The sequence below is a fragment of the Scleropages formosus genome, chromosome 13 (genome assembly GCF_900964775.1).
Source record: "Scleropages formosus chromosome 13, fSclFor1.1, whole genome shotgun sequence".
Taxonomy (NCBI): Eukaryota; Metazoa; Chordata; class Actinopteri; order Osteoglossiformes; family Osteoglossidae; genus Scleropages; species Scleropages formosus.
In genome coordinates this window covers 10,239,859-10,258,630 of record NC_041818.1, presented here as the reverse complement: position 1 = coordinate 10,258,630, position 18,772 = coordinate 10,239,859, and the positions used below count along the sequence as shown (strand labels likewise).

General features: G+C 40.0%; 3 protein-coding genes across 6 annotated transcripts; 2 read left to right on the top strand and 1 right to left on the bottom strand.

Annotated features, from left to right (window-relative positions):
• On the top strand, positions 1–4,023 carry rnaseh2c (ribonuclease H2, subunit C). Of its 3 annotated transcripts, none has more exons than XM_018737434.2 (5): positions 1–84; positions 1,092–1,246; positions 1,358–1,470; positions 2,078–2,197; positions 3,326–4,023. In XM_018737434.2, the coding sequence occupies exons 2-5, from the start codon at positions 1,093–1,095 to the stop codon at positions 3,350–3,352; spliced, it is 414 nt and encodes a 137-aa protein (XP_018592950.1). In that variant the 5' UTR covers positions 1–84; position 1,092; the 3' UTR covers positions 3,353–4,023. The 3 variants fall into 3 exon arrangements, with proteins under 3 accessions (XP_018592950.1, XP_018592948.1, XP_018592949.1); XM_018737432.2 differs by lacking the exon at positions 1–84 and adding an exon at positions 642–702; XM_018737433.2 differs by lacking the exon at positions 1–84 and adding an exon at positions 674–734.
• On the bottom strand, positions 3,839–14,898 carry kat5b (K(lysine) acetyltransferase 5b). 2 transcript variants are annotated; one of them, XM_018737429.2, is made up of 15 exons: positions 14,816–14,898; positions 14,617–14,683; positions 13,961–14,029; positions 13,703–13,839; positions 12,470–12,538; positions 11,065–11,244; positions 10,791–10,865; positions 10,099–10,161; positions 8,178–8,426; positions 7,935–8,024; positions 7,291–7,431; positions 5,964–6,057; positions 5,679–5,838; positions 5,126–5,207; positions 3,839–4,581 (listed from the first exon to the last, which is right to left on the bottom strand). In XM_018737429.2, the coding sequence occupies exons 1-15, from the start codon at positions 14,825–14,827 to the stop codon at positions 4,447–4,449; spliced, it is 1,623 nt and encodes a 540-aa protein (XP_018592945.1). In that variant the 5' UTR covers positions 14,828–14,898; the 3' UTR covers positions 3,839–4,446. The 2 variants fall into 2 exon arrangements, with proteins under 2 accessions (XP_018592945.1, XP_018592946.1); XM_018737430.2 differs by lacking the exon at positions 10,099–10,161.
• Positions 14,899–15,137: 239 nt separating this feature from the next.
• LOC108925469 (apoptosis regulatory protein Siva-like) lies at positions 15,138–17,762 on the top strand. The gene is made up of 5 exons (XM_018737431.2): positions 15,138–15,333; positions 15,836–15,953; positions 16,413–16,571; positions 16,655–16,805; positions 16,986–17,762. The coding sequence occupies exons 2-5, from the start codon at positions 15,851–15,853 to the stop codon at positions 17,035–17,037; spliced, it is 465 nt and encodes a 154-aa protein (XP_018592947.2). The 5' UTR covers positions 15,138–15,333; positions 15,836–15,850; the 3' UTR covers positions 17,038–17,762.
• The last annotated feature ends 1,010 nt before the right edge of the window (positions 17,763–18,772 follow it).

Below are 18,772 nucleotides of genomic sequence, written 5' to 3'. Positions count from 1 at the left end.
CAAGCGAGCTCTCCGGTCCAGATGTGCGCGCTCTGTACGTGGGACCAGCTGGCTCGCGGCTTTTAAAGAGGAGATAGGAACGAGGTGCAAATTAGTTTCTTGTTAACTCGCATTGCCACATTGAGAGGCCCTTAAATTTATCGGACCAGTGAAGAGGTGCAAATCCAAATGTGTTCCTTCCAGCAATCGATTATAAAGAACAGTTCAGTGTTCTTCTGGCCGCGCGCGAATCGTAGGATAAACATGAAGGAGTTGGGGGAAACAGGAGAAAATACGGTCAACCGCTCGGTGAATTCGGAATTTCCTCTGAAAAATATCGTAAACTACCAGCGACTTAGGCTACTCTTGACGGGATATGTGTACTTTTTCGATATTGTTTGTTTAAAAAGTTATAATATCTACGAATTCGGTTATTTTATTGTATGGTTCTCACTGACTTTTCATCATAATGTGCATTTCAGCAAGATCACTTATGTCGCCTAGAAATGTCTACACACCTTAGTTTGCGGAATGTGTAAAATAATCGTCAACACCGGCCCCTTGTGGTCGGACTGCATACAGTCCACTCACTGCAAAGCGGGAACGGATTACAATACGTTTCTTAAACTACGTTTCCCAGAAGCCCTTTATAATCACGTGCTCTGGCGCCAACGCTTAAATTCTGCGTCGACACTGAAAAGTAGAGCCTGGTCTGAAGCGAAGGTTTACAGTCTTTTCTTTCGTAACGTATTCTCGTGTGTGTGGGGTTTTTGTTTAAATTTCCTGAGACGAAATTCTGGTTCTTTACTGTTTTTAGCTTTCGAAAGAGAAATGCTGCGAAATATGACACTGCACATGGTTTCGTAAATCGTGTGTGCCACCCACTGCTAAGCCGTGTTACTCTCTAGGACATTTTTGTGGCAATATTAATGAAATGTACAATTTACTGCTCTGCGGTTTTCCTATTTTGATGTTGCGATTTACATTGTCTAATTATTTGACTGTATGAGCAGAAGTTTATGGTTGATGATAGCAAGAGTGAAATTGCTCTTTTTTCTACTCCCAGAACGATTGTTGCGTTTTTGTTTAGCATTCGGTTTTATTTTGCTCAGGATGTGCTCCAACGCCAGTGTGATCACAGTACAGCTTGGATCCCTTGGCCAGGCAGACAAACCGCAGATTCATCTCTTACCATGTGAGATCGAACATGATGGGCCAGCTGAGGTCTCGCGCTACTTCACGCCTACAGTGAAGGACCATAAAAATGGTATTGGCTATGTTTCTCTGACTGTGTAGGGTGGCACCATACTCTGTCACTTGTTAAAATAATACTGATCATGAGTAAAGACTGTTACTTTCCTGTTTTCATCCCCATCAGAAATGTCAGTGTCATTCAGGGGCCGTGGGTTGAAAGGTGCCGAGATCAACTGTCCACAGGGCTACACTGGTCTTGTTTTGAAAGAGGACAATAAAGCTGCTTCTGACCAAGAGGTAGAAATAACATACACAGTGGGGGGGAAAAAATACATTGACCAGATGTATCCTGCCGAGACCCAACAAAAAATGTTTTTGGATGTATTTGTAGCATTTCTAGGAAGATATCCTTGCAGATGGTGTCATTTAAAAGTACTGTATAGGGGACTTTAGGACTCAGTATTTTATAATATGGTTTGAGATCTGTTCTTTAAACAGATATTCCCTAGAGTGGACACAGTAAAATAATGGCTGGGTCTCAGGATATTAAAAATCAAACCATTTGTACAGTAATTTTTATATGATAATGGCAATAGTAAAAACATTTTTCTTTCAACACTTGCTGTGAACAAAGGCAACTGGACTTGCATGAATTTTCTTGAAAACATTTCACCACTCATCCAAGTGGCTGCTTCTTCTTGAAAGTGGTTATTTGTTCTTTTAGCTTTGTTTTTTTAGATACCATGACCTGGATAATTGAGAATCTTCACAGACACTTGCTGTGAAGTTTTTAACAGTACACATTTAACTGCAGCTGACTTTTGTTATTTGCAACTGTCAAAGAGTTTGGCTACTTTACTGATAAAATTACAATTGTGAGCATAATGTGTGTCTGGGTTTCCAGGACAGGACAGTAAGGATCTCTTCTGTTTTCCACCGTTTCACCTACTGGAACCTTGAGACCAAACCTAACTCCGATGATGGTGTTGTCATGGCAATGACGTGGCCAGCGCTGGCAGAAGCGGTGAGTGTGTGTTAGATTGCCACCGTGACTTGTGCTTCACTAATGAAAATATTTGAGCCTTTAAACATTATAGTAGACAAATTTACATTATTTGGATACTTTTATCCTCATTGATACAAGCACAAACTCACACCTTCTGGAATCTTTATGATACATGGTTGTGTATCAGTAACTGGCAGTTTTGATATCAATTGTATTTTTCTTTGAAAAGATTTCCAGAATTATGCAAAATGAAAATATATACATATGTTTTGGTTTCTAAATTTCCAGTGTATTTTACTTAAAACTGTTGACAGCTTGGAGCTTTGGAATCTTCCTGGTTATTTTAATTTACAGTCAGTTCACTATAGCTGTAGCTGCTAATTTATAGCAGTATCCTCAGTAAAGCCAGCAGGCCACAAACTTATAAATTATTTCAAAATCCATGAGAATACAAGACATTTTGGTTAGTTGTTTGTAATATCCAGAAGATGCGTGTTGTCATTTAGTGGACTTTCACTGGGAAGTGTGCGTAGGAGAAATCCAAAGTATGTGTTCGTACAATCTTCAGATATAAGCACCTGGGTGGTGCAAGAGGACGTGAGTTCGATTTCCGCTCAGTCCGTGTGGAGTTTCCTCCCACAGTCCAAAGACATGCTGTTCGAGTTCACCCATAGTGTGTGAGTGTGTTCCACTGACGTATGGATGAGTGACAGTGTAAGTAGTGTATCTAGCAGTGTTAGTCACCTTGGTGAATAAGGTATGTGGGCTGATGACACTACACAGAATTCATTGGAAGTTGCTTTGGAGAAAAGCATCTGCTAAATAAATGTATAAGAATGATCTGAGGTATGACATTTGCAGATTGATATGTTTAGTTTTATCATTGCTCCAAAATCTTACGTATTATGAAGAGCCCAGCGCTTAAAAAAAAAAAAAAAAAATTGAACAGGTTGCAACTCTTACCCTGTTTTAAACTATAGCATTGAGCAGCTTCTTTGTTGTGGGTTTCAACTTTGAGCTTCCCCCATAAAGCCAGTTTAAACACCTACCCCATTGGGTTCCCATAAATGTAATCTGTACATGGAATTGTAGTTAGACATTTGTTATTGCAACAAAAATCTGATGTAAAGCTTTTTTTTTTTTTAGATTCATGGATCTGTTGATGGACAGTGAGGATCATGCAGTCTCTTCAACTTTGAAATCCTGCTTGCTCTTCAGTTTAGTGATGATTCCTAGGATGGTGTCTAATATCTAGCCATCAGGTCATGGTGGGTTCCAAAGTAGTTGCCAAATGTCAGTACAGTACTGCAGCTTTTTCATGGATCTGACCTAACATGAGGTGAGCAGCCTTCTAACTGGAAAAAGTACAAAATTAACTTTTTAGCTGTGTTTATCAAGGCAGGTTTGGCAAATATTTGGAAGCACTTTTCATTAGTCTATCAGTAAACCTAACAAGTGCCACAGGAATGTTTCTCAGAACATACAACTATAAATCAGATTTTTGTCAAAGCTAGCCTGGTTCTTTTAGCTTTGGATTGCTGATTCTTTTCATAGTATTTTATTTTAAATCATGAAAATGCCATGGTGATATTGCTGCATGTAAGTGAGCTTCTAGGGAAGTTGATAGCCCACAGGAGACTTTTTCCATGACTGAAATAATTACAAGTGACCAACAGTTTTAATAAACTTCTAATTTCTTTTAGAAAACACAACAGTGAATATTCACTTCTACTGTCCCCCCCCAAAAAAATTGCTAGTGACACACTGTACATTCTTAAATTTCAATGCAGCTTGTTTAAAATAGGACTGGTCATCCTCATATCTGGCATACAGAAGTTTTTTTTTTTTATAAAAAGTATTATATACAAATGATCCTTTACATATTTCAATGTTCACTGTGTAAAATCCTGAACCTGAAATGCTATTCAAACTTGTTTAACTGAAAGTGCCGCTCATAAGATATCCATCACATAATCAGGTACAAGACAATGCTGGAAGAAGATTACAAGAGAAAGCCAGCTAGATGGCTACCAATTTAAAAAAAAAAAAAAAAAAAAAAAAAATGGTAGCTGTATCTGGCTTTATATGAAGTGATGGGAACTTCCTGTAAATTTCACATAGCAAACCCAGTGGAATCACAGGGAACTGGAAAGATTTCAAATCTTGTGACTGAGGGGTCAATACTGGAGCCTCCCACAGCTCTCCTGGTGGGATGGCAACGAGTCCGCATACTACAGGCAAAGGCCTTGGAGTTCCTCAGTCTGACACTACCATTTCCCCCTCTTGCTCCAGTCCTTGGGGGTGAAGTGCAGGCATTTGGGGTCAATGCGGAGGTGACGCTTATGCATGGCCCTTTCATGGCCCTCCACGATGTCCTCTGACAGCGTCAAGATGTACTGACCCTGAAAGCAAAGAGGCAAAGTATCAAAATAAGACACCAGGGTGCACTAACCCTGGAGGACCATCAGTTCTGCATGGTGGCAGTATACCCTCTGCATTGGACCTGAATGATCAGAGATTGCTTTGGATTGTGCACCAATCCATTGTGGACCTGTTGCTCAAATGGCTCTTAAGCATTTTTACTCTAGCACAGGGTAGCCAGACCCATTCACTCGGTGACTAAGAGCAAAGCCACATGAACATATTTTGTCCAGAAAATTTACCCATAAGAATAATTCCTCACTAGGAATTCATCTAATGGTGATTTCAAGGACAGAATTAACCACATTACATGAGGAATAGTAATGGTTATACGTGTAGTGAAGCTAAGGTCTATATAGCGTTTTTGTAGATTTCTAATGACACTAATGCTGCTTCTGCCTCTACAGTCCATTGTTCTGAGGATGGAGTACTAAAATTAAAACTAAATATAGCAAAACATTTGAGTCAAAATTCATATCAGCACTCAAGTCTAATGTCCAGTGGTTACCTTTCATATCTCCTTACCTTATAGTAGTTGATGAGATTAAGGTACTGTAAAGTAGAAATAACATCTTCCTTTTTCACACTAGTGATCTCACTGATCTCACTGCAACACACAGAAAGCAGCACAAATCAATACTAAATTAAGTGATCCAATAAATAGCCTAAATCTTAAGACTGACAATTCATTAACCACACTGTCTTATTTACACAATACAGTGCCAAATACAAAAGCTAATCAAGGCACATTAGTCTTAACACAAAACAGCTGAAGGAAGCAAGTGATTTTGGCCTACTGAATGCATTTACTTTTGAAGCCATGCAAAATAAGATTAACTTTTGAAAGAGTAGCCTAATTATATTTATATAATAAACTGGATGATTCTTCTAAAATGTTTTTATTGATGTCCAACTATTACTGTTTCCTTCGAATGATTCATGTAATATAATGGAAAGTCAGCCCTGCTATTTTTATTGCAATCCACTGAAACCAATAATAGAATGGAACTTTTTCTTCATAATGACTGAGAATGAATGTTTTTCTACCTCCAAGTCCTGGAAAGAATAAAATGATTACTTGATGGTGATCTGTGGACGCTCTCCATTGTCAGACTTCAGATCCATGAGGATCTCCAGAATTGTCTGGGACCAGTAGCTGCGGTAGGAGAGCAGGCCCAGATCTGAAAGGGGCTTCTCAGGGGTGCCCGTCTTTCCCTCAACCTTAGACAGCTCATAACCTAGACAAAACCTCCATGTTAGCAAAGATGCACAGGGTACTAAATTACATGATGTAGTTCAGCACTCTCACAGTATGTGGTAGAGAGCAATTTCCCTTTAGGGAAACTAATTCTCCAAAACTTACTGAATTCTATGAGCAATTTGCCATATCCTCTTCTTTGGTAAGGAGGCAGGGTCAGGATGCAAGCCACATTATAGTCTTCTGTTGATTCCTTCTCCTGTAACCACAGACAACTTCAGTAAAAATGCAAGTATGAGCAGCGTTGCAAAAAAAAGAAAAATTCAGTCAGTGTATTTCAAATATACTAAAACTGAACCAATAATGTCAATGCTGATAACGGCAAAACCCTACTTTAAATGTAACAGTTAAATACATTAGTCCTCAACTTAGGTCATAGCACAGACGTATGCTGTCCTTGTTAAAGCTTTTAATTATGCTTTATTTTGCATTTAATGCATTAGATTAAGGAATAAGGTTCAAACCATGTTCATCCAAATATGTTGAATGCTGAATAAGAAAATTCATCAATAGCCTTTAGACACTGAACCTCAGCTGGATGCACAAATTTATCCAGTGAAGCACAATTTAGACTACATAGCTTTACTGTTACAGAACTGCAAACTTTATTAATAACCACTAAATTACTGACCAACTTAAACACTGGGCACCTCTACAGGTAATCAAATATGTTTGATTTTACACGGAGAAAAAAAAAAAAAAAAAAAAAAAAAAACCTTCAGTACAATGTATTGTTCTGTTTCAAAATTGTTCAAAGCTAAGGACCCATTGTAATCTTAAACCACTGTTCATAAACCCAGAGTCACCAAAAATAAAAGCATACTAGAGGTGTCCCCTGATTTATTTGGGGCTTAGGTTTTGTTTAAAAAAAAAATAAATAAAAATCATGGATATAGCTGAAGTAATTTACTTCGAGCTAAAAAAAAAAAAAAAAAAAAGTAAGCTAATTTAAAGTTACCATAAACCCTCTTCAAAAACTATTTGCTCCCAATTCCTGGATGATTCTTTTCCCAAGTATGTGCAATGTTTATCTTCAAATCCCTTTATTAAAAATCTCCACATTAAGAATACACCTCTTAGTGGCTAAGAGTGACCAGCACTTTGTGTGTGCACTTTACTGCTATCTAAACCTAAAATGCACAAAACATTTTATTGCAGATGTATTTGGAAAAAAGAAAATTAAAGTGTAATTTAAGTGCTAAAAGCCAGTGTACTGTGACTTAAAATAGCTCTAATCATAACTGAAAGATCAGTTATAATAAAAATCATACACATGGTACGTAATGACCTAAACAGATTCACCATTGAAAACATGCACACCTTAAAAGGTATGAAAAATCTACATCCACAATTGTGTACACTGCAACATTCAAAATATACCAGATTAATGCTCCCGATGCTGGTTTTCTATTAACATCGAGACAAAGATTACCTTAGAGAAATATCCCACAATGTGGAAGCCTTTGGAGTCATACTCAGTCATGACATAGAAGAGGAAGGGGTCTGTGTCATAATACAAGGTCTTATGGTCCAGGAAGCACTTGGCCAGGAGACACAGGTTCTGTGAATATGTCTGTAAAGTGGAATGGTGTGTGTATAGGTGAGATTATTCAAATCCAAACAAATGTAGATGTGTACTATAACTGGCAGCCAATTCTGCAGGACAGATTAGTCTGTTAAATTCACTACAGTTAAGTCTTCAATTTACAATCTTTCAGAGAGAAAAGCAACCTGGCTGTATGTCCATTATTATTTTAAACTGTAAATGATAAGTAAATTGTAACATGAACAAAAGACTTCTGAACAAATTATCCCATGTCTAAGGTTTAGACCTAGCTGTGAAATAACTACAGGTTCCAATAACTCTTACTTGGACAAATACTGAGCACATAAATACTTATCTGAACTATATTTCTGTCCTAATTTGGATAGACTTGTCTTAGTGAGCAGGTTACATGTTTTCTTTACTACAAATAGAGATATACATATAAACCAAGTGAATCGTTAAATAAATCATGGGACTGGAATTATAAGGCAAAGACACCAAGCAATGAGCAATATCCAAAAATGAATGACCTTGTTCTTTCTGCCATCAATCTCAAAGAAGGAGATGGTGCCCTTCCTGTAGATCTCATTTCCTGGAGGGTGGCGGAGATTACACTTGGTCTGGCAGATGGGCAGAGCATCGCAAGAAATTAATACTGCAATAAGACTCAACTTCATGAAACACTTGTTAGAAGATGACAATGCAGAGACTGCTGAACTCCTTTTGTAAGAGGACTGCATCATACTCCCATAAACAGGGTAAAATCCTCTCACCAGGTGTCTTTGTAGACATTTGAGGCTTTTAAGATACTTGAGGCAGAACTCGCAGAGGTAGAGGATGGGCAAGGCTGTCAGCTCCTGGGGGTAGGGCGAGAAGTACCAGGGCTTGAGGCGGTGGCGGCCCAACTCTATGCAGTCAATATTCTTCATGCGTGTGATGATGTCATCGTGGCTGCGGTCTGACACCAGGCTGCCTGTCATACGAGGTGCTGATGGGATGCCATCCGAGCTGTCTTGAGAGTCCTGGGCAGAAAGGAGCGTGTAAGAGTGGGTGGGAAGTGGCTGGACAGGTTTCTTGACATCATGAAAGATTGATCTGTAACAATCATTTTACTTCATAAAAAGTCATTCATCATAACACTTGTTGAATAAGGCTTTCAGCATTTTAACTGGCAGCACCATTGCAGTGTTAATTTTATCACCATATTGATTTGGTTCAAGATTCAGTCTTTGGGCTAAGAGATTTGTCATGTTTAAAGATTTATCAAGTTTCAGTCTCAAATCAAATGATTACAGTGAAACTTCCAAGACAAATGAATATTCTAGAGATATGAAGTATACCCAACCTCCAGGACACCTAAAGATCAGGAAAAATTAATGCCCATTTTAATTTTGAAAATAAGTCTGGGATCTGCAATTACATTTACTAAATGGATTACAAAACTCAGCTGTAACAGCAGTTCATATTAGGAATTACTGGTTATCTCCAGCTGCATTTAAAAAAATTGAGATTTGTTTACTCAAGCTACCAATATGTGAACTTATGTAGAATACATTGTTCACATGAACTTATTGTAGGAAATAATGAAAACTAATGTACAGCTGTCATTGATGAGAAACTTAAGCCACAGCTAACTTGTAACGGGACAAACTGGCAACTGCTTTAAGACCGGGGGGGGGGGAATTGGCTCTCGATAAGCTATGGAAATAAAATGCTAATTAAGTGAACAATGGCAAAATCTGTCAAAGGTAGGCAGCAAGTCCCCCCCCCCAAGAGCTGTACCAGTTAAATTTACAAAGTAACTTTTCTTCAGTAAGAAAGGACATTTTTCAGATTAAACAACAATACACATAGTTTCACTTCCATCCATAGATTTTGATGAACTGCTTAGCCACTACTGGATCCCAGCAGTCTAGAACCTATCAACCTATCCCAGGAATCACAGTCTAAGGTGGGAAATGACATGAACTGCAAAGCCAGGCCATCACGCTGCAATCATATGCATAATATGGGCAATTTAGAGTCACCAATTCACTTGAAGCACATCTTCAGACACTGTGAGGAAACCACAGCCAAACCTGGAGAAAATCCCCACAAATATGGGGAGAACATCCCAAGTGTGCAGTACCAGTGGTACATGTCACTCCTCTCACTCATTCCTTTCTCATTTTTATCCTTCTAAACATCTTTACTGAATGTGTCATTAGAAGTCAAAATGACGCATCAGTTACATTTATAAAAATAAAAAAAAAAAAAAATTAACACTGCACTATTGTGCCCCTTCACTCATTTGATACCAACAGTATTCTTGCTGTGGTAAGCATTTCATTAGTTCACCAAATTAACAACTTAATGAAACTCAGCTCCAGCAACTTAGTTTATGAACCTTGGCATCATTTGTCTAAACATTCCTTTAAACACTCAAAATACTGAATGAACAATTTTAACTTTTCTTCCACTGTCTTATCTGAATTCACAATTGCTACAAAAATTTAGAAATTGTCCATAAAGCAATATAATCAACATCAACACTTTTCCCTCAAGCATGTTCACTATTTTTGTTGGAACCTTTTCGGAAAATTACAGGAGGCCAGTGGATTCCAAATATGTGCAGACTCCTCCCACCAGTTATTGGGCTGGCACTAAGTGCCACAGATATAAACAAAAGGCAATGAGAAGGAAAATCAGACGGACCTCTCCAGGCGGTAGACACACACTGGCACATCGAGGGTTGTTATACTGGAAAACCTTTATTATCTAGTAGGAGAGACACAAGGGGTTGCAGGCTTTGGACATTTTAATTGAGTGGGAAAAGTAACATTTTGTGCTTTTCTCATTTGCTTTTTGTAATAAATCATGCACATTCAACAGACTGAAGAGTACAGTAAGCAGATGCTGACTATTTAAAAAGCTAACAATGAGATACATAAAGGTGTTTCACAGTTCTTGCACTGGGAACCCACTTTTGTCTCTTGGTTGGAAGAAAGGTACATTACAAACAAAATCTAATTCACACCAAGGGTCCCAAAGATCCAAATGAGGAGAGGAAAAAAAAAAAAAAAAAAAAAAAAAAAACCTCTCATAAATCAGCTACAGTCATCACAACAGGAAAAGTATAGAGGAGAAACCTGAGCATTTCCAGTGAACAAGGGAAAGGTTAACCCAGGTCCTGCAAAAGCAGCAGTTCTGCAGGTCTGCTTGTAGAAAGCAACTGTTGTTAAAGGCATTAATTAAGGTTCTATATCACTCGAACTTAAGGGGTAAAACAAGCTCCCCACAACAGGGAGCACAACAAACCAAGTCAGGGTCCGAAAGTTCCAGTGATTAGGCTGAAACAAGGGTTAATCCATAGAATGCTAGTGCAAACCTAAAGAAGTCATGCTTACCTCATCTGTGCCTACACAGTTGGCCTTCCTCTTCCTTCCAGGCTGGGAGGGTATGAGGCGGCGAGATGTGCCATTCTGGACAAGTTTGGAATCACAAAAAAAAAAAAAAAAATAAATAAATAAATAAAAAATTTAAATCTTGTCAATTTTAACAGGGAACACAATATAACAACAATATACTCTGTACTGGTCTATAGTCTCAACCAAACACAAAGACAAAAAAAAAAAAAAAAAAAAAGACCGCTGCTTACAATCCTGTTTGGGCAATATTTACCGTGGTGACAGAGAGCTGATCATGGTCATCACGACTGTTGGATTTTGGAGTGAAGGCATTTGAGTCACGTGCTGATGGGTAGACAGATGCTTGCGTCACTTCTGTGGAGCCTGGCAGCGATGGCACAGATGTAACTGGTGGCACTTGCGTTGTTAGGGACACAGATTCTGCCTTCCTTTTCTGTAAGCAGGTTTTTTTTTTTTTTTAAAAAAAAAAAAAAAAAAAAGAAAAAAGTTGATCACTGCTACACATACAGCACAGGAACTGTGGTGGCATGTTTGGAAACATTACAAGCATTTCAATTAATAGAGATACCCAATACATGTGTTTAGATTTTTATGTGACCATGAATGTAAAAGTTTCAGGTTAAAGATTTATGAAAAAGGGTGGCACAGAGGGTAACAAGTGCCTCACAGCACTTGGGATGTGCAATCAGGCATAGGATTGATCTTTCAGTCTGTGTGACATCTGCAGTTCTCCGTGTCTGAGCGGGTTTACTGAAAACTCAGAAATCGTATGTCACGTGTTAATATGTGTGGCTACACTGCAATGCACTGGCATCCTGTCCAGGATATACCCTACTTAGTCTGGTACCCTATGCTTCTGATATCCACACCATGGCAGTCATGTAATGGAATAAGTAGTTACTGACAGTAAAAATCATTAAAAAAAATACTACAAGTTATACATACATAGGCGTTCTAATGAAATGCTTCTTATTCACCATACTCAGAATAGCCCATTTATCTCTCACTGTTTATAAATGAAACCCAGGGTTTATACAGCTCTGTGAGAACTGACTAGACCAGGACTAAATCGAGGAAGCGTTAATGCTAAAATCCCACATAAGTGCACCTCGGTGGAGATGATTGAGTAATAAAAACTACTGCTAATACTTCCAAACTAATCCAAATAAAAAGAAGTCGGCATGAAATTGTGACAAACCCATTCTGTCCACACATGGAGGAAAAAAAAACTCCTATAATATTTGGTTAAATAACCACACACAATGACGATCTGTGAACTGCAAACAAACAAAAATCATTAGCATCTGTCTGGGTGTAATCACAATTCCTGACAGGGTGGAAAAACTCCTGAATAATGGGATACCAGAACACAGCTACAATATAACACTATTTGGTTTAATACAATTCGCTTAGGTTTTTTTTTTTTTTTTTTACTGTGGCAAATGTTAAATCAACATTAAGTACAGCTAGATTTAAGCACTAAAACCTCCCAAGGCAGTAATAAATAAAAGCAGAACATACAGTAATCTCTCCTATGACCCATTTATACATTTTGTTCTGCATCCCATTATACAACAACATGTACATTCTGTGTTCTGGCACCCAATGCTAGTAATATCTCCTGTTACATGTGTAAAACTAGTAAAGTGATTCTGTACCGGCGTGGGGACAGTTTTGCCTCTGGGCGGAGCAGTAGGAGTTTGGAGGCTGAGATCTAGACTCTTCCTCTGAATTTAAACAGAAAGGGGGGTTAACTGGCATTCACACTCAAACCTCCACAGTTACAGCATCTCATTTCAGATTTTTTTTTAAAAAAAATTGCATATGGATATAGTCCTGAAAATATTTCATTTTCTTAATTAAGCCTGTGTTTGACTAAAGCATTCTGTATTGTTCACTTCCCAGAGTAAAGACTGGAGTGGAAGAGAAGATTATTAGCATGATTATAAAATAAATTCCATATACTTGATGAAGAAAACTGCTATGAATATCACTGGGCTCTAAGACCACTACAATTTTTTGTATTGTGTGCACAGGTCAGCTTAAAAAGAAAGAAAGAAAAAAAAAAAAAAAAAAGTTGGCCTTCAAAATATATCTGGTGATGGGATTTGTGTTTGAGTGAACACAATTTGTGAATGAGTAATTTTAAGTTGGGGGGGGGGGCCCTGACATTTACAATACCTTCCATAAAAATAATAATAAAAAAAAAAGTTTCCTGAAATGAAAAAATGCACTCATGTAATACATTCTTATGACACTGTAGTATAGTGACTAAAGACAATATTCAGCTTTTCAAACCACTATACTGTACTTGAGGGTCTTGAGTCCCGAATTAAACTGACAAAGCCCAATACAGAAATGAGAGGCTGAATGCTAGTTTGGAGGGGAAATAATCCAAAGCCACCAAATCAATGGACAAGTATGCAAGTAAACTGTGGGAAAGGTATCTTTGTTGTACCTTAGAAATCAATAGGCATTATTAAATGACACTTTTTTGCTCTATAAAACCCACATGTAGTGCAGCTATTGTCTACAGTTTATAAATAGGATGTCAAATTCAGTCTTGTGGGGGGGGGGGGGTTGGTGTGTTGGCTGGTTTTGAACCAACCAAAGTTTTCTATTTCACTGGCTCAGTTAACGTGCCATCAAAACCATGGTCATTTAGGCCTTCGGTAGTTAAACGGCATTACTAAAACACGAGAAAAGCAGTTCAGCCTCAGTGAGAGGGTGACTGTATTAACAGGGATGTGACCAAGTGGTTCATGTGAAGCCCCTGTACACACCAGCTCTCAGCGGTCTGAGTTTGACATCCCTCGGGCAGGAACGGGACACCGAAGGGTTCTCCGTCACTCTGCGGACATTTGGCTTTCGCCCTCTCGCCCAGCTCTTACCACATCTCTCTCCGGGGAGCTGGGACGGGACCCCGGGAGGCCATTCTTGGTGGGCGTCTTGGCCTCCTTCTTGGGAAGCTGCAGCTTCTTCAAATCAAGCCTATCTGGGGTCACCCATTCATCCAGACGCTTGTTGACTGGCAGCAAAAACGCAGGAATGTTTAAAAAAAAAAAAAAAAACGAACACCGTATCTGGCACACTGCGGTGGCAATAACCGAAAGCGAGCGCCAGCCAGGCGTGCGGTGGGTAATACTCACAGTCAATGTAGTGCACGTAGTAGAGCTTCCTACTGGCCACCTCCTTCACACTGAGAATTTCGGCCAGGGCTGCGCAGGACAAAAATGTTACTTTCATTTTTTTTTTTTTTAAATAAAGATCTTGTTCGTGTTACCTGAGGTTTTTGCCACTATTATGTAAGAGCTCAGATACGTCTGTCTGCAGACGGGTGGAAAGAGCAGTTTCTGTACAGGATGTGGAACCAGTGCTGTATAGTACAGTACACAGACAGAGCAGGCAGTTTGGCTTCTTTACGAAGTGATGACAGCTCCAATAACTGTGCCTACAGAGAGCAGTACTGCGCTAACTAGTCTAAAGTGCCATACTGCAGACTGCTATGAGAAAAGCACCGGCTCAGCAACACGACAGACCGCCGATAACCGGCTGACGAGGCGAGCAGCGGGGGGAGGAGGCGCTTCGCCAGCGGCTGCCGGGTACAACAAACACGCAGAGGATTAACTTAAACAGGCGTTCGGAGACTGCGGCGTGTCCGCTGTCCGTCTCCGGACAGATTAGGTTCGTCATCCTCTCTCTCACACACAAACAAACAAACAAACAAACAAACACGCAGTCTCTGAAGGCCGCTCCCCCGCCATTATAAACACAGTCCGTCCCGACCGCAGAGAGCGCTACTCACGCCACTCATCCTCGTTCTCCTGGTTTTTCCTGAGAACGGGTAGCCGACAGCCCTCGATAACTTCTAACTGCGAGCACAGAAAAAACAACAAAAAAAAACATCAGTGACGACCGAACAGAACAATGTTTGAAGGCAATGCTCGGAGCTAATTTAAATAAATAAATAGGCCAACGCTACGCTCCGACCGGGAGATCCTTACCGTATCCGCCATCTTGCGCGTCCGTCTCCTACACTGCGCACCCGACCCGGGCCGCGACGTTTACAAGGAGGCAGCGGTGCATTGTGGGTTACAGGAGCCACTTTCCCGTGAGGCGTCACATACGCATAACCAGTGCTGGCGTGTTTCTGCTAACTGGGCTGGTAAAAATGAGTGATAAAATTAATGTTTCTAACGTTCACACGAATGAGTTAACAGTTAGAAATTTACTCGATGTGTTTCCAGCCCTATCTACGTTTTAAGCCCCTCCAGACTCCCGTGCTGTAGGTGGCAGTAGAGGGACCGCCGACGCCGCGGCTCCATCACAAACGCCTCAGACGAGTGAACAAGACGCCTGTTTGTGTTTATTTAGAGTGCTGATGAGTTTCTCTACTGTTCTCTCGATTCTCGTCTTATGGCGTTTTGGGCCTCATAAGGTCCCTTTTTGATTATTGGCCCTCTTCCCCCCCCCGCCAGCATGTGTATCATAGTACAAGGCTTGAAATGAAAACCTGTTACTAGTAAGTAAAAAGGTGAAGGGGGGGTCGCTTTGCGTTTCTTATTTTTATTACTTACAGGAATGTAATTGTTCCCTTACGTTCTGCTGCTGTTTACTCGGTTGTTTAACACAGTCTAGTAGCTTGTATTAAATGCAGCACAATAGTCCATCCTGGGTTTGTCATCATCTCATCACTGAGAAGAAATTTCTGAGAGTCGAATAATAATAATAATTGTTATGTTAATTGCTGTTATTATTATTATTATTATTATTATTATCATTATTTTTATTATTATAAATAATAGTAGTAATAGCTAAATTTCTATCGTCACAGTGTGTGCGATAACCCATATGGATTATGGACTTGATGGGGAAAAAAAAACTATAGTGTGGAATATGATATGTTGAATCCTGGTTGCACTGGACACTCTTGGTCTCTTGAATTTCTCCTTGTGTTCACATTTGCCACACGTTTTTGCCCCAATGAATAAAACGTTCGGTCAAATTAAGCTCTTCCGGGGCAGGTGGTGGGCCTGGAAATGTCGAAGCGCAGCTGCCCCTGGTCTGATGGCACCCCGCAGAGGAAAACGTGTGTGAAAGAGGGGACGGTCAGCCGGGAGGCTCAAAGAATGGCTGTGTATGGTGAGTCCGCCTTCAGCCCAGACTGCTTCTCTATGACAGCTTCTTCACAAGTAGTGGTCGTTCGACGTGTTCCGGAACGTAGCTCCAACCCGGGGAGCTCGGACGCTGAATGCCAGCCTAGTACCTGTGAGAATATCAAAGCAAATTCAGAGAATTCAGTTAATGGGAATGCTGAAACACAGTACACCCACACACGCACACACCATCTGAACCGCTTGTCCCATACGGGGTCGCGGGGAGCCGGAGGCTAACCCAGCAACACAGGGCGCAAAGCTGGAGGGGAAGGGGACACACCCAGGACGGGACGCCAGTCCATCACAAGGCACCCCAAGCGGGACTCAAAACCCAGACCCACCAGAGAGCAGGATGAGGTCCAACCCACTGCGCCACCGCGCCCCCCTTGAAACACAGTAGCTTTACTAAAGTGTCTTTTCCTCCCCATCAACGCTTCCATCACAGAGCGCACTAGAGCCTTGCTCTTTTCTGGTGCCTGCTCTACGCGTCCGGCTCCGGCCCCTCCTGCATCCCCTTGTACCCCACCCAGACGGGGTGCTGTTAGGGGGGGACAGATGCGCTTGGGATCCAGGGGAGAATTACTGAGAAGCCCTAACAACACAGGTAAGACTGACATGTTTATTGCTCCATTACATCCCTTAAACTGTTTCATTCTGCACACTGCATCGTTTTTTTTCTTTTCAAAGATGAGTCCTCCACCTCCGTCTGTGCACTGTGTGAGCGTCCATTGTTCAACAGCGCTGCCTGTGGAAGGTGTGAGAAGGTGGTGTGTGTGCAGTGCCAGCGGCAGTGCCACCTCTGCCTTCGGGTGCACTGCTTCATCTGCTGTCAACCCAAGTACGAGCGCTGTGTGTGAGCAAGTGCCGGTAGCGTGTAATACATTAACAGCAGTAAGAGTGGCAACCACATGTGTAGTAACTCTGACTCCTGTGACTGCACGTTACCTGTGATGTATGGAACTTAATCGTAAAGGCATTAATGTCATTTTCCTCTTCACTTTGTTCCACCTTGTCTTAGCTACAGCGAGCGCTATGAACGGATGTTCTGCGTAGACTGCATTCCACAATAACTGCACTTCCCTCTGGTTGCTGTCCTGGAGGAAGGAGTGTTTTCCACCCCTGCTGCATGTGTACAGTCCGCTGTAATTCTACTGTGAAGCTGTGACATGGCATTTTTCATGGAAAGCCACTTGTTTTTTTTTTTCTTTAATTTTTATACTGTTGTAAACATCCTTACATCTCATTCAGAACTTGTTTACTGCTGAAGTACCAAAGCCCATCCCACTTACTGTGTAATCATCAGTATCAAAAAGTTTCCAGAGGTTCCCAAGGTCTGAGATACTGTTATCTAGTCCCAGATACCTAAAATGAATTTCATAACTGCAAAAAATCTCACCATATTTGAATAATAAAAAGTGTTTTATCTGTTCTGTAGGTAATTTCTGATTTAAATATGTTATGATTATAAAAATTGGATGTTCTGGACCAAGAGTATCTTTATGCCAAAATAAAAAGTATAATTTATGTATATATGTAAAAAGTATATTCATATTTATTTTCTTGCATCTGTCAGCATGATACTTCAATCGCGAGGGTCCCAGTCTTATACTTGACCTAAATGAGCTGTTATGTGAAAATTACAACTGACACTTGTTTGATATTTGTGATGTCTGAACATTCTACCTGAAGAGATTAAAGAGTGAAACCCAAGACAGTCTAGCCTGTATCCCACAACTACTGAACTGTGTACTTTTATTTGTACCCCTTGGCATCCTCCGTGGCCCAGAGAATGAAAGCTGGCCAAATAATGGATGATGGCTCAGTCTCCTTAGAATATGTGAAGGTATGACTGTGTCCTCCAATACAGGACCTATTAGTGTGTTCCTATTCAGAATTGTGTTCCACTGATCTCTGGTGTGGACTAGGTCCCTGCCTACCATCATGTACGACTTTTCTTAAGCGTACATGAAATCTGAGTATAATAAGATGACATTTTGATGTTATGTTTTACATTACACAAATGAATATAACACATTAGTATATTCAAAATGACAGTTAAACTTTGACTGGCATTATGAAGAATATTGCACAAGTAGAAGCAATATGCAACTTGTAGAACATTATGTACAGTATTTTTTGTGTTTCTCATGCTCTTTGTTTAATGCAGTGCATTTAGATATACTACCATAATTAAGTATTTTATGCAATTTCTTTCACAATTATTCAAGTTCTTATCAGTCTAAAAATAAATTTTATGTGGTTAGGTGATATGGTTTGGGTTCCAATTTATTATAAATGTAAAGTTCCAAGAAAAAGTTTTTGAACTCTTTAGAATTGCATGGATTTCTGCATTACTCATAAAATATGGACTAATCTTAAACTAAGTCACAATGATGGACAAACACAATCTGCTAAATTAAAAATTATTAGTTACAATTAGATGTGAATTGTATTAACCGACCTATTGCACACCTCCTCAATATCGACAATATTCACAGTCCAGGCTGGAAAAGGTATGTGAACCCTTGTATTTTGTAATGATAGAATTCGAGCAGCAATAACCACCACCAAACATTTCCTCTCACTGCTGATCAGACTTGCACAAGGGTTAGGAGGAATTTTAGACCTTTGCTCCTCACAAAACTTTCAGCTCATTGATATTTCTAGGATTCCTTGTGAGAACAGCTCTTTTCGGGTCATGCTACAGAATCTCAACTGGGTTGAGGTCTGTACTGTGACTTGGCCATTCCAGAACACACAAATTTCTTCTGTGTAAGCTACTCTGTTGTTGATTTGTTCTGAAGC